The 15,560-nt window shown below is 38.1% G+C and overlaps 3 protein-coding genes across 3 annotated transcripts; 2 read left to right on the top strand and 1 right to left on the bottom strand.

Moving 5' to 3' along the window:
• The first annotated feature begins 43 nt into the window (after positions 1-43).
• LOC113685882 (protein-L-isoaspartate O-methyltransferase domain-containing protein 2) lies at positions 44-9,448 on the top strand. The gene is made up of 4 exons (XM_027203460.2): positions 44-337; positions 1,212-1,894; positions 3,272-3,395; positions 4,219-9,448. Exons 2-4 carry the CDS (start codon positions 1,313-1,315, stop codon positions 4,365-4,367), a joined length of 855 nt encoding a protein of 284 aa, XP_027059261.2. The 5' UTR covers positions 44-337; positions 1,212-1,312; the 3' UTR covers positions 4,368-9,448.
• On the bottom strand, positions 8,357-9,448 carry LOC149036303 (uncharacterized). Its single transcript, XM_089189188.1, has one exon. The coding sequence runs from the start codon at positions 9,360-9,362 to the stop codon at positions 9,030-9,032; it is 333 nt and encodes a 110-aa protein (XP_089045314.1). The 5' UTR covers positions 9,363-9,448; the 3' UTR covers positions 8,357-9,029.
• Positions 9,449-13,078: 3,630 nt separating this feature from the next.
• LOC113685892 (protein phosphatase 1 regulatory subunit 27) lies at positions 13,079-15,123 on the top strand. The gene has a single exon (XM_027203473.2). It carries the CDS (start codon positions 13,445-13,447, stop codon positions 13,970-13,972), a length of 528 nt encoding a protein of 175 aa, XP_027059274.2. The 5' UTR covers positions 13,079-13,444; the 3' UTR covers positions 13,973-15,123.
• Positions 15,124-15,560: the final 437 nt, after the last annotated feature.

The following is a 15,560-nucleotide window of genomic DNA, read 5'->3' as shown; positions in this document are numbered from 1 at the left end:
TTGCTCTTGCGAAAGCTTTACTAACTCCTCTCCTAGACAGTAGTTTGGTTTCTTTGTTTGTTTTGTTTCAGTCCAAGGTTCTTTCCAGCTACACAGTGGTGCAAAAACGAACGAAACAGCTTTGAAATTGAACTAGTTTTGTTCTATGCTATAAATAAGATTGCATATTAGAAGGCTTATCGTCTCTTAAAGTTACAAACACCATATGTTTGGTCAGCATTATCGGAAATAAATCATTCAAATTCATCGATAAAGCCACTTTAAGCCGCCGTGAACGTGGTAGCATCGATATCATTTCGTCTTCATCCTGAATTCAATAGTCGGTAAAATAACGAAGGTAGGTGTGTTCCTCAGTTACAAGGAGTATTTCTACGAATTTCGTTCTCACTGCTTATTAATTTACTGATGACGTTTTAGTCAGACTTGTCCAACAACAAAGTCAGTTTCATATCCATTTATGACGTGATGGATCCTCTAAGAACACGCTTCGTTTCTAAACAATTCATGCGCGCCTGAGTTTATAATTGACTTATTCCTTGGTTATAATTTCATTTTAAGACTTCTTGTCATTCAATTTGAAACTAGTTGAAGCCGTGGATTTATATATCATTTGAAGCTTATTGAATTAATACGCCAAAATACTCTTTCAAGCAACATGGCGCGTGTTCAAATGTTTTGACAGGCAGGCAGGCCACATGTTATGATTGTTGGCTGTCGTGGCCAAAGAAACAGTTGGTTAGAAGCTACATTTTTTCCGATCTACCCGCTTTTTCATTGCCATCGGGTAGTTATTGAACAGCTGTATAATCACTGGTTATCTACCTGAGCAGCCATGTTACCTCTTGTTCATTACATTTGTATATTTACTAGGCCACTTTGACTTATAGAATTAATATTTTAACCCTTACACTCTAACATCAATATACAAGATCTCCATAATTTTCTACACTTATTTCCCATGTTACCTGCAAGGAGAATTTCTTTAACAATCAAGAGTTCTTCAGTTTGTGATTCTTTCCATTATTCTCATGACCTGCACTGTTTGATTCAGAGATGATGGTGTTGAGAAAAATAAAATACTTATCACTCTTAAGGGTGAAAGGGTTTTAAACTAACTTTTCAAACCATGCTTTGCTGTCAAATTGCGGCCCTTTATCAATTTGCACAGCTTACTATTACAAGTATGTTGATTGACACATTTTGTTTTTCAGGAATATTGCAATTAAAGGAAGGAAGATCATCTAATGAATTTGCTAGATCGTTTGTGAAGGACTTACTCTCAGAGGAGCTGGTTTTAAAATATCCATTTATCATGGGTGGTGCAGTTAGTTCAGGACAAGACAATGATGAGTTGATTGACAACTTAAAAGAAGCTAACTACATCAAATCGCCAGAGGTGGAACATGTCCTCCGTGTGATAGATAGAGCGGACTATTTTCCAGAGGGAACTAAACAACATGCATACAAAGATTTGGCCTGGAAGAGTGGTAATGTTCATTTGTCAGCTCCTTGTATTTACTCTCAAGTTCTAGAATCTCTTGAATTAAAAGAAGGATTATCATTTTTGAACCTGGGTAGTGGAACAGGCTACCTGTCCACCATGATCGGATTAATTATTGGTGCCAATGGAGTCAATCATGGGGTTGAATTATATGGTGACGTTGTTGAGTTTGCTGAGACGAAACTCAAAGAATTTTTGCGGACTAATCCAGTATACCAAGGAACCAACTTTTGTGAGCCAGTGTTTATTGTTGGCAATTGTTTGTGGTTAAATGCACACTATAGACAGTATGATCGTGTGTATTGTGGAGCTGCCTGCCCTCCTGAATATGTAGAGTATATGAAGTCATTAGTGAAAATTGGTGGAATTTTGGTCATGCCCTTCAACGAGAAGGTGAGAAAATTAAATTTTTTTCAATGAATTATGTACAGCACACATTTCTCACAACACCAAAGATTTCAACCCTCCCACCTTGTACAGAGACTTCCTGATTATATCTGACGTGCTCAGTATTCTCCCTATTTTCGTAACTTTCCTCTGTCATAGTAAAGTGAAAGTTTTTTAATGCTTAATTCAGCATTTTACAATGCTTTTTGCTTATCCTGTGGTATCACCATTTTTCAAGCTCAAGTCAGCAGTTTTTAGGGTGGTCCTTTTCTAGATTGCCTTGACCTTATATGGGGTGCTTGGTCTCTAAAAGCAGGAAAAGGTATCTGAGAGGTTGATATTGTTGAAAATTTTGCCTTAATCCTTTAACTCCTCTGAATGACTGAGACAGAATTTCTCCTTACAATATCATTACAATGTCAACCAAACAAGTGATGAGAATTTAAAGAAAAATATCATTAGGGGATTATTAATTGATCTTATACCAAATTCTTCAGAGTAACATCACAAGAATTTTATGGCAGACAGTAAGGAGAACTGCTAATAATTTTTTGGGAATAAAACTGTTCAGACCCTTCTTAAGGCCCTTGTCTTCACTGTGTATGTTTACGGCATTTGTAAACCCAAGATCTCCCATTTTTTATTTGTAAGGGTTGAAATCACTGTGTTGTGGGTACAAGAAGTTGCAGGTTGAACCTGGATAGATATTATGTAACAACTTTAAGCCAACCCTGAATGTGTATTTAGTGAATCTTCTTCAGGAATGATCCTCCAGAACTTTCCTTTCTATGAGAAAAAAGGGGAAATAGTTGATTTTTAGGCTTCTACTTAAATCATTTATCATTACCAGTCAATTGCTCGCATCTCAATCAAAGAATGTATCGTGCTAAACTATAATTGTAATCACAAGGACTTGTCTCCAATGAAAAGCGAGGGTAAACATTTACATTTATTTTAAAATTTTGGACCGCACATGTCAAATCCATATTGAAGCAATTCCAATAAAGTGACATCCCTGAGAGATGCAATAAGAAAAGGCCTGCAAAATCTGAAATTAGCAAAGATTGTTGCTCTTATTAAAAACTATTTAAAGAACTTTTTGCACATACTGTTGAATACTGTTACCACCCACCCCTTGAAAAACCCTTCTTAGGCCTATATACCTTTTATGCCTGATCATTGGAATGAATATTATTCTCCATACAACTGTTCTCTATACATTTTTTAAGATGCTGACAAGTTTTGTAATTGACAGTATGTAAGTAGATAAATTTAAAATGTTTTTACTCATAGCACTATTTTCATTCTGTCAACTGAAGGCTTCCTAACAATCAAGTCATGCTTTTTAGTAATTTTGCAATTTTACTTTGGTCATGAATGCAGCTATTCAGAATGCGTCGAACTGGTGACACTGAATGGGACATTGAGGGGCTACTACCAGTGTCTTTTGCACCACTGATAAACTGCAAGGAAGAAAAGAAGGAATTTCCTCAGTTTATTGAAATACGTAAGTGTACTACCTGAAACCCAAACTTAAATCATCTGCATCAGCTCCTTAATTTTACAATGGACTTAACCCTTTACATCCTAATGTTTGCTTTTTATATTCTTTATACTGTCGTCTTTACCCCTCCTATCATACTGGCTGATCATCAGAAGCTCCTAAATCAGTGATCATTTCTCTTTTCTCTGAATGGTTATATTTGATTCAAGGGTGATTAACTGTAACTTATCTCTAGATCTGATTGTTAATTCTCCCCTCTTGCTGCTGCACATTATTTTGTAAATTGCATATAAGAATTTAGTGTTCAATCGAGACAATTATGTCATACCTGATAAGTTTGAGTATTCTCACTACCTGATTGCTGGATAATGTATGGATATTATAAGTAGAAGTTACATGTTAATCACCTCTGGAAGTTAAAGGGTTAATCAGAAGTAAAAAAGGATGAACCTGTAGCAAATTAGACAATTACTTGCATTTTCTCACAACATAATACCAAAAAAGGATGACTTGACCCTTGCCTGGCTCTTCTCCAATATTCATTACTATAACAGATAGCAAACTACATGAAATATATTTGTCTGCTAAATAAGTCTAGACTTGTGTTATGTGAAGTTCAACAACAGACCTAGGGGGTGGGGGTGGGATGTGCACCCACCCTACCCTGATTTTAGCTTTTTTTGTATTAATGATAATAGTGCTCCTAATGGACACAAACACAGAAAAAAAGTCAAGGGGCCACAAAATGGTTCCTTTACTATCCCAAAGTCTGGATCTGCATTGTAGTTTGTGAATAATTACTAACTTCTGGAACTTGATTTCTTAGCCACACATCCAAGGTACCTCCAAGACCTCTGCAGACTTGTGATAAGGAGAACTCTTGGTCCGGATGGAGTAAAACAACTCTGTGATCTACCTCTTCCTCCTGCACTTGTTATGTATCTGAACTACTTCCATGAATTGAGGCAAGAATAAACAAGTAGTCTGATGTAATTTCTCTCTATGCTTTCACTGGGGAAGATGAGAATGAAAGCATGATCTGCAAGGGCTCTACAGATGAAAGTAATGTCTCCATTCAGCATTAATACTAAGTGAGGTAACACCCTGTCGATATGTGAGAGTTCTCAAGACAAAGACTTTTGCTCAATTGTCATCTAGCAGACTGTGAAAGACTATTGATACACAGTAAAGCAAATTATTCTGTTTCATGACTTACTTGGGTTTGGGGGAAAAACAGAAGGGGGGTGGTTCTGGTTGGTGGTGAGACAGTTTAATTGACCCTTTAACTCCCAAGATCTCACTAGTAATTCTCCTTACTATCTGCCAAATGATTTTCATTATGTTAGTTTGGAGACTTTGGTATCAGATCAATTAGTAATCTCATAACTGATATTTTTCTCTATTCTCATCACTTGTCTGCATGATTTTGTATAGATTTTGACATAGTGAGGAGAAATTCTGTCTCCGTCACTCACTGGAGTTAAAGAGTTAAGGACTATTCAGGCTCTCGTTCTGGTCCTAGGGAATAGAAATCATAGAATGTGTTGTGTGGCAAAGAGTATATGATATACTAATTTCAACGAAACTGATCCAAGGTTTTGAAGAATCTTCAACATTAGGAACTTGCAAAGCATTCTCTTTTCTGGATTTCTCTAGTCTATCTGCAAAATATTCAAGAGTCAAATGTGCAAGATTGTTGGTAGAGAACTGCAGTGAAGATGCTCAAAACCCTCACAAAGATATCTCTCCTCTTGAGATTGTTTCAAACTCTCCTATTTAAGGTACATTTCTAAATTCTCTCATTCAGTGCAGTAATAGTGCAAATTGTGTGCTGCATTTTAGGTGCATGAAACAGAAGTATCACTTTTGCTTGTCTTTTTTTATATTCATGAACTAGTCTCTGCATTTTCTGTTGAAACATTTTTGTAAATACATGGTGATGGTGTATTTATTGAAGTAAATGGAAGTTAATTTCTTTCAGAAGTAATTTTTGTGTATTACATTTCCCATACACTGCCTGTGTAAAATTTTTTCTTTATGTTTCAAAATGTTGATATTGAGAAGTCAGGTCTGTATCACCAGAGTCATTTAGTTTTGGTGACATGTTCCATGTGATTAATTTTCAAATGCAAAGTCAGCTTAAGCACCACTTATGGTCTCTGTTATTTTGCTATGCAGTGCTCTCCTGGCCCTGCAAAAAGCTGTCAAGAGAACATAGGGTTGGATCTAATTGTTAATTAAAGGTGTGTACAAGAACGAAAACAAAAAGGTGTTGGTTGTGTAACCTAGAAGGATTGGAAGAGTGTGAAAGCTCAGAAATAAACCCCTCTTAAACAAAATGTTACACACCAAAAAAAGTTACCGGGGAGAAAATGTGAAGCATTGCACAGTTCCCTCAGATTAATAATAATAATAATAGTAATAAAAATAACTTTATTTAAGTGTCAGTGTATTTTAGCACTGCTGTGCTAATTGGGGACACTGTAAATAAGGAAACAAATATCGTAAATGAACAGAAACTTGTTAAAAAAACCCCAACTGGTAGGAGGCAGACCAGTTGGCTATTTACAAAGCGTGCAGGAGTTGAATTCGGGGCCACTGAAGACAAATCCATCCAGTGGCAGGGAGGAGGACTTGAACCCGGGACCTCCGGCTTACAAGTGCAGCGCCCTAACCACTAGGCCACGCTCGCCTCCTAAAGATTACAGGTCTCAAAAGCACAATAGCTGTGGACACATAGGACAACAAGTTTCTTGAACATTTCTTTGTGAGGAAGAGTTTATTGTGGACTCAACTTTCAACTTAAGACATAACACTCCAACTCAATTTAACCCTCTAACTCCCAAGATTTCATGAGTAATTCTCCTTACTGTCTACCATACAATTTATGTGATGGTAGTTTGGAGAATATGGAATTGGATCAACCAATAATCCCCTAATTGATATTTTTCTTTATTCTCATTACTTGTCTGCTTGATATCATACTGATAATGTAAGGAGAAATTCTGTCTAGGTCACTAGTGGGACTAAACGGTTAATGGAATGAGTTTTGCATTTATTCAGTTTAAGCTTCATCAGTTTGATATACAAGGCAACCAGGTGGACAACTAGACATGGTTTGATACCATTCTTGTTTAAAGATTTAATGAATGTAACCAAGAAGTTACAATTCATAGACCCAATGTTTCAACACTCCTGTCTAGAGCCTTTATCAGGTGTGATCTAATCACTGCAACAAGAGGTCCTCTTACATGCTCACTAATTAGCTGCCCTTTTTTCTTCTGACAAGGTGTAAATAGTAGGTAAGCTGTTATCATCACCATTTAAAGGAGTGTGGGCTGAATTGATATGCCAGGCTTCCAAATAATTTCAGAATTATCCCACAAAATTGTATAATTAGTTACGCATTTGAGCTCCTACAAAGCTGAATTTTCTTTTTTGCAAAAGAAGACCACTTTTTGAGGCTCGTTCAAACATGTACCAAACTGACATTTGGTCTGTCTGATACACTTGTTATCACAGTGATTGCATAGAACAGAATGAATGGTTTTGGATCCTTGGGTTTGGCAAAAATATGCTGTAAAGTCTGAAAAGGTTTTTGGGCAAATTCAACTTTAACATTAATGCTCCTTTAAATCGTGATGATGGTAGCTTACTACCTGATGCCTATTTACACCTCTTCAGAAAAAACGGCAGCTAATTAGTGAGCATTTAAGAGGACCTTGTTGCAGTGATTGGATCACCCCTGGTGAAGGGACTAGACAGGAGTGTCAAAACGTGGGTCTATGAATTGTAACTACTCGGTTATATTCATGAAATCTTTAAACCAGAGTAGCATCAAACCATGTTTGTTCCACCAAATTGTTCTGAGGATAAATTTGGTTGCTGTGACAAATATTTAAACAAAAAAATTCCAATGTCACACAGACAGAAACTGTTTATTTTTTAGGTGAGTTGCAGTGACCTGACACTACCTGAGCCTTATTTCATTTTCACTCTCTCTCCTGTTTTTAACAATGAAATGTTAATGTGAAAAATACAATGATAAGATCATTGGATGTTGGCCTTCAGAAGTATCCTGAAGCAATGGTTAGCTTCAAGTAAGGTTTAATACAAGTACAGTGTTTCTTTGTTTCAATTGAAAATGAAAAACCCAAGTTTCACTGAATCATCAGAGATGAGTGGATTATTTTGACTTTTTGAGTGAATTTTGAGGCTCAGGTGGCTAATAAGATGGCTAATTAATAACCATAGGGTGGCTAGTAATGAAGCCACCCTAATTAAGGCAGTTACTCTTCAGGTCTCCCCCCGAAAAACTTCAAAATTATCATAACTTTTTACATGAGAGGCAACAAAATAAGTCTTCTGCTAAAGTGGTCATAAATTTTGGTTAGCCTATCCCTCCATCCATGTCTAAAACTACTGGTCTTCAATTTCCTCACACACCCCCTACCAATTAAAACAAACCGTTTGAATTCTTACAATCGGGAGATTAACTTTGCGTGACCCACTGGTCTGCATTTGTTTCACGCTGCTTTGTGTGGAGACATAATCCAAGATTTGTCACAAGAGAAACTCGAGTAAGACCGCACATTCCAACCTTACAAAAACGAATTTATGCTTAGAACCTGAATTATAAAAATATTACGTTCAGATACAGATGCTCATTTTCTTTTAATTATATTGGGCTAGCGGGCGAGGTTAAAAAAAACATGTCAATTATGCTTAAGAGAGGAGAAAGGTTCTTTGTATTCCGTGTTAGAATTGTTATTACGTGAGAAGATGTTTTGACTGTATTCGTTTCACTTTCGGATGCTTGTGTTTCACCTCGCCCTTTCTTTTCAGCCTGTACTCTTTTCAAGTTAAATTTTACGCTTGCATATGCCACGTCGACGCATTTCATAGCCGCAAAGGAGATCGAGAAAAAGCTTATCTGTAATTGAAATCACACCGTGCACAACCAATGCAAATTTACGAGACATCTTTAATGTGAATAGCATAAACTCTCGCTTTAGCTTGTTTAAGCGTGCTTAACTTATAATGGAAACGGGTAGAAGGAATAATATTGCAGGTCGAGTTTCCAAATAAACCCTACAAGAATTCATTTTAATTTCACTACAGTACACAAGATTAAAGTTCAAAGAACTATTTAAGCTCAGTCCACGGTCCAAAGGTTCAGAATGCATGCAATAACTAAAGTTACAAAAACCAACTTTTACAGGAGAGAGTATTTCAGCTAAGCGTTTAGAGAATTCGGAATCACTTTCTCAAAGATTTACCGACTTTGGGCGCGCCACTCGCAACGTACACAGTAACATTTCTGGCCTAATAAACAGGATAAATCCAAATTGCGTCTACGATAGTAAAACCCATGTTTTGACTGAAAACTACAGGTGATCAAGCGTGCGATAGATCGACGATTTCAGAAATACAGAAATATACAATACAATTACGAGTCATTGCGTACAGCAAGATTATAAGCTACAACGAGACAAGTCTGAAGAGGTCAAAAATTATTTGATTCTACACTCAGTAAAGGAACAAAAACGAAAATAGGAATAAGCAAACTTGAAACAAGGAGTAACCAAATCTTTTGTTCAATGGTCTTCAACCGATACGTCTGGGAAGAAACCTCACTTAGGACCTGGCGATGGAAGCTCCAAACGGCGCTTTCACTCCCACTTCCTGGGCATTCTGCACGAGAGTACACAGCGAACAACAACAGCTAAGGAGAAGATCACTAACCAATGAACCTTCGATTCCTTTCTGCTCACGGATCTTGCCACGGATTTGGCTGAAGAACCACAAGTTTACAAGCGGAACGAAGGTCACCACTCCGCACATCAGGCAATCATCTCCCATCGCTTCGGCCGTCTTGCCGAAGGTGTAACACGGAGCACACCAAGTTGTGAGGCAAAGTGGAATATCGTTGAGGCAGCTACAGAGGCCATTGCTCCAATCTGAAGACATCTTGTCGGTCAAGTGCTGAGAAGAAACCTCGATCAATAACAGCGCCTTCCAATATCCTAACCTCGCAGGCTAAGGCAAGATGAATCGATTGTGAAATGAAACACTCCCCTTTTCTAAGAAATCATAGGGTATAATTTGTCGACATGTGATTGGTCGCTCGAAATCACACTCTCAGCCCCATGGTGACTGAACAAAGGCGCAAAGTTCTCTTCTTACTCTGGGAACGATTAAATTTCCACTTGGTGATGCAAATTTCTTATAGTCCAGAGAAAAAGAAACGCATAATAAATTGGTATAAGAATGTATGTCTAAAAATTATCTTATAAGGGAAAACACATCCTTGTGCGAACATCTTGCTTTCTAGGTAGGAATTGTAAACTTAAATATTTTTTTGGCTTCGCACAGACGTTAGATGTAACATAAGACGATTCAGTAGAGAATTTCGATTGTTTTTGTTTCAATTTCGTACATATTTCTGATTTTAAGAATTATGCAAATCCGTTAAACAGTTCAGCACCGGTCTAAGCGGACTAATAGTTGTGTTCTTCCGGGGGGGGGGGTGGCGGTAAATAATAAATAAATAAGTGTAGGAAATTCACAAGGTCTGGTTCAGGAAAAGGCGAAAAAAACACGATTCCATGGTTCATATGTTAAATTTTACACAAGGAAAGGGAGTTAAAATTGGGAAGTTGTTCCAAGATTCCAAGGGCGATGCATTACTGTTAGTGAAACTGTTGAGTATTCTCCCCTCCTGAAAAAGACCGAGCATCTGCGTGGAAGCTAAGAAAAAAAACAGCATGTCATCCAAAGCTCACTTATTGAAGAAACTCGACGAAATTCATTCTCTTTTGTTTATTTATCATAACTGCAAAACTTTAACGCAGAAGGGAACGAGATTGATTATAGAACCAATGGTCATTCTCTGGAAATATAGACCTAAATTTCCCTTGTGATCCCGGCTATCTCATTGAAACGTTCTCTCTTGCGTTAGAGACAATTTATGAGTGATAGTTTTACAGTTGAAAAATTTGAAAGTAACATGTTTCTATGCCCTAGGATTCATGATATTAATATTTGATCAGGAACTGCGAGCTGCAAGTTTTCAGGAAAAATGATTGTTCTCGAAAAAAACGAATGACGCGTTCACATGTGAATCATTAGAAGACTGGTTATTGGAATCTCTGTTGTGTCACCTCTAACAACGAGTTACCTTCACAGATATGGGCATAAATATGAGTCAATAAAATAGATGAAAAGCATATAAACAATTAGTTCAGGTATCGTGCTGATTCCTCGACAATTGCTCATGTAATAACATGGGAGCTGCAAGTTTTCAGGAAAAATGATTGTACTTGACAAAGACGAATGACGTGTTCACATGTGAATCATTAGAAGACTGGTAATTAAAATCTCTGTCGTGTCACCCCTGACAACGAGTTACCTACACAGATAAAGGCATAAATAAGAGTCAAAACAGATGAAAAGCATGTCAGTTCGGGTACCGTGCTGATTCCTCGACAATTTCACATGTATTAAAGCATTTTTTCAATAATTGAACAGAAGCGGTACTTGTAAAAAGGGATGATTTTCGACTTCTTTTAACAACGTTAGTTTCACGTGGAAGCAAAATAAAGCGAAGTGTTCCCGTTATTAATTTCACTTTAAAATTATATGCAGCTTTACCTCCGCCTGTAATCTGTTTCTAAGATGTCTTAGGGCATGAGGTAAAATCCAAATAAATTAACCTGCTGAGAACCTGTCCGAAAAACCTGAACACAATTAACCACACTGTACACATCCGCTTTGACGAAGGGCCAAAGCTCAAAACTTCAGCTTCGGAAACTCTTTACGGTGGCCAACTTACAATCTCAACTCGGTTGATAAATTAAAACCAAATCATCTTGTTATACGCCCTCAACGACGCTGCACCACAGTTTCCCTAGAAACTTTACCCCCTTTATTCACTGTACACAATGAACCACTGTGTCATTTCCTCTTGTTACGACATGAAATACTGATAATGTTGGCACACAAGTCTTGGGCCTCAAAATGCATGGATTAGTTTGGTTGTTTACAAGATGACCCTCTTAGAAATACGCAGATTCGTAGCTCCGGCGGGGCTTTGCTGACTTTGGTGTGAACCCGGACAAAATACTGATTCGAAGTTGTAATCTCGGGGAGGGTAGGGTGGGTAAAGGGGAGGGTGGAGAGGGTGGAACATGACTGCCGGGGGATGATGTCCAGCAAAGTCTTGCACATCTTACAGCCGTTCCTGTGCCAGGCTTCAGGTAAGAGGATGGGTTGCCTCGAGAACAAGAAGAAATTATATTTTGGTAAAAGAATAGGCGTTATTCGGCGAAGTTCCCTCTCCTTTAGTTAATGTCTTCTGGACTAAATTCCAAGTTGTGGGGGGGGGGGGGGTCATTACAACCATACTTCCATTCTTCAGTTAACAACTTATGGTATTTTCCCGTACGATCTACGTTACCATACTGGCGCACTGTAGCCCTCTAAAGAGAACACAATTTTAGTTCTAAAGAAATCGCTGACCCCTTTTCATACGCCGAAGCTGCCTAGCCAGGAAGATGGAAAAAAAAAAACCGTGACATGTTTGTCATAACATGTCTTCTGCATGATCGGATGGACCAATTTAGAACACAAACTCAAGTGAGAGGAAAAATTCTTCCGACGACGAGATTTGAGGGGTGTAAATGACTCGACAACGGAAAGAGCAGTAATAAATCGATCCACAGTAAATGCCCTGAAGAGTGAATTGTCATTAGGGAAAATTTAACTTTCTTAAAGGTAAACATTTCCTTCAGCTCACCCGCAGTGTATAGTATTATCATACACTAGGCCAAATAAAACTTGATAATTCGGACAGGGTAAGGGGGCCATGTCCCTTAAGAAGGAAATTGGAGAGCACAGCCTTTTCAGTGCGGAAAACATCGCAGGCGCAGCATAAAAATCTTTGTTCCTCCCGCAGAGGAGCACAGGCTCATCTCTTGAACAGCGGCTGGTAATTGAGCTTACATAAATTTAGCATATCAAAATAGCTAGTCCCATGATCTGTATCGTGATATTATCATTAGAAATTTCTACTTGATTTCCCTTACATGACGAAACAATTCGAAAATACGTCGCGGACGCACTAAAAATTGGTAGGATTGGAGAGAGTTTCGCCGCTCGTGCGAACAGACCACTTGATGCATTAACGCTTTGAGAAATTTAGTAGAAGAATGCGTTTGTCTTGATGAACGATTAGCCTCTCAACATTTCCAAACGCCCCGCCGCTTCTCATCAAGGTCACCCTAAATTGAGCAAGAATCTGGTGTTTCGTGAAACTATGAAACATCGTAGTGAAATGACACTGTTACTGGCGTTGGTTTACTTCGGCTTGAGATCAGAATTGTTTAAGATAAAAGCGAATAAGGATCTAAAGTACACGGAGAACGTTCGCTACGGAAAAAAGCCACATGTGTAGAGTGGTATTTTAAGGGTAAAGTTTCGTCACATCCTGATGTATCAGGTGTGCAGAGAAGCTGTTGATAAACAGATAAGGGTTATCAACATTCCCCGTTTGTCAAGACGAGATGGCCCTTTAAGGACAATGTGCAAAGTATATGTTTATTTTGCACTAATTACTTCCTCGGGCTGTTACGAATCGCCCAGTTATGACAATCATTTTTGGTGTTAAAACGTTTGGAGGTGGGGCTCGGAAGCATAAAAAAACCTTAGCTTGGAAAGACATAACTTTTGTCGTCAGGGATTCTATTTAACTAAATGGAGGGGTACTTTTGACAAATAAACAGTCATAAGTGGAAATGCGATGAAAAGATTACCACGTCATGCTGGCATTCTCTGATATCAGGTGTACAATCCTCTGTCCTTATATTGCATGACATCCTATTGTGAAGTCATTTGACCGACAACCGGGCGCAGTCTCGAAGTAAGCACAACGAGAAACAGTTGTCTGTTTCAGGTTTGACGTCTAACTATTTGCAGTAACGGATTGAAAAGTATTATTCTGTAATACTCTAAGACGGATTGGATCAGCAAGAAGCCAGTATATCTGATAAAGGATGATTCCTCTGAAAAGTATCCAAAAGAAAAACAAGGCTGTTAAGCACGAAAAGCCTGAAAAACGATTGAAAAATAGGAGCAAGCTTCCTCATAAGAGGACAAACACTGTGGCCCTCCCAGAGACACTCAACAAACGGGTCGATATAAACAGGATACGGAACAGAAAGTCGTCCTGCCCGGAGATTCTTTTGTACAATACAGGTCTCAAAGGCAAAGAACTTCCCGAGCTTTTCAAGTTGATAAAGATTGGGGAAGCGGACTTACAGTCGCTAGCCACGAAAGGAATCTACCCACTCCACGATGCCGTGTCTAAAGGGCTTACAGACTGCGCTAAGGTGCTTATAGAGAAGGCCACGACTCTAAACGTGCGGAATGCTGACGGCAACTCGCCTCTCGATATAGCAGTGGAAACGGGAAATTTTGAGTGCGCAGAGTTACTGATAAGGCATGGAGCTTCAGCAGAAGACATCAGGAATGGTTTTAAATTGAGGTCAAGGATCGTACGAAAGATCTCCAGTCCAAAATAGGCGCGTGCCATGCACGATTGTATGTATTATTCAGGACTTGAATTAGATTTTATGCAAGTATATAATGTTAAGTTTAGAAACTGAAAATTCCAGCTTCTGTTCAGCAATGACCCCTTCGTTGAAAAGAAGATCTCAACGACATTTAGCGGCGCAATGTAGCCGAGAAGTAATTTTATGACGGTGTAGCTGTCTTAATGAGCAATGATACACGAAAATTGACTCTGTTAACTCTCTCGTAGATGTTATGTCTTTATCTAATGAGACATCATTTTTAAAGCGTTTTGCAGCTAGCCGAGTGAATGTTAGACTGTGGCTGTATACGTTTTTTCTACAAGTGAGAACCTACCCCTGGTACCCACTTCGACAAGCATCGTTATTTAATCTTTATAACGTTCGTGATAGCGATTAAAGCAAGTCAAAGCTCTTCAGGTCTCAACACCGCGCTCCTCAGTTTAAATCGTAGTGAATCTCATATTCTACCAAAATGGAATTCAGGCAAGGACTGATTTCGAGCTGTAGGTGGTTGTCAATGTTAAATGAAACTGTTAATTGGAAAGAACAATACCTCGATTAGCTTATTTTAAAATCTCAAGTGTTGTTTAGTCTTCTTTGACATTGGGAAACATATTTCGCATTTCAATCGTTCAAAAAAAAAAAAGGAACGTTGATGACTTATCCTTTTATAAAACGTAGACATTAACTTAAAAAGTCCGTAATCTCATACCTTCGATGCGTGCGATGTTTGTTAGATGAACTCTTCTTAAAGAGTGAGAGAAATCCCGAAAACAAGCCAATAATTTACATTTCTAGCTAATATGATATTTTAAAAAAAATGTCTTCTCTGATCGACTGATTAAATAATAACAGCGGAACAGTGATATAGTAATCTCATTAGGTACCGTGAGAAATTGAAGACGAGAACTGTTAAAAGTTCAAACCCTTGTGTTAGCCTTGAAGACAGATTTTCATTGAGGTTTGATGATGAGTTAGAATTGCCAGTTCATTGCTCTCAATGAGAGCACAATCTAGCGTAGAGATTTTTAAACATGCTGAAAGTTTCCAGTTTGACCGGCGAAACTAAGCAAAAGTTAGCTGTGGAAATAAAATTTTTCATTACTGAAAGACGCACTGAAATAAAAATTTACTAATCTTTTGGTGGTGTGTTTGAAGACTGAATACTTTGAAGTTATGATGGCGACAAGTTTCAAGATGCAGGTCACCTGTTCGGTTCAAATTTTTGAATAATTTTGCCCCGTAACAGCTTGTCGTTCACACTGCTTCAACTTTACTTTAATGATGGCTCAGAAACAATTATCTGTATAGCTGTCTTGATCGATATTTCTCCCTGTTATCACAACCCAAGTGCGGTAAATGATAAACTTCAAATTGATATCAGTTAACAGTGAACCTACAGCCATTAACAAATTGACCTGTTATATCAGTCGGTCTCAGTGCTATGCGGAATTCTCTTGACGTTATCAAGATTGATTCTGTTGAGAATGACACCGAAAAGCGAAAAACTTAGGTTATGAGAATTAGAAATATATCCCAATACTTCGATCACAATCCAATCTACAGAAATGCAATT

The sequence above is a fragment of the Pocillopora damicornis genome, chromosome 12, assembly GCF_964200805.1.
Source record: "Pocillopora damicornis chromosome 12, jaPocDami1.2, whole genome shotgun sequence".
Taxonomy (NCBI): domain Eukaryota; kingdom Metazoa; phylum Cnidaria; class Anthozoa; order Scleractinia; family Pocilloporidae; genus Pocillopora; species Pocillopora damicornis.
Note: the sequence above shows the minus strand (reverse complement) of the source record. Positions and strands in the feature narration are given on the sequence as shown.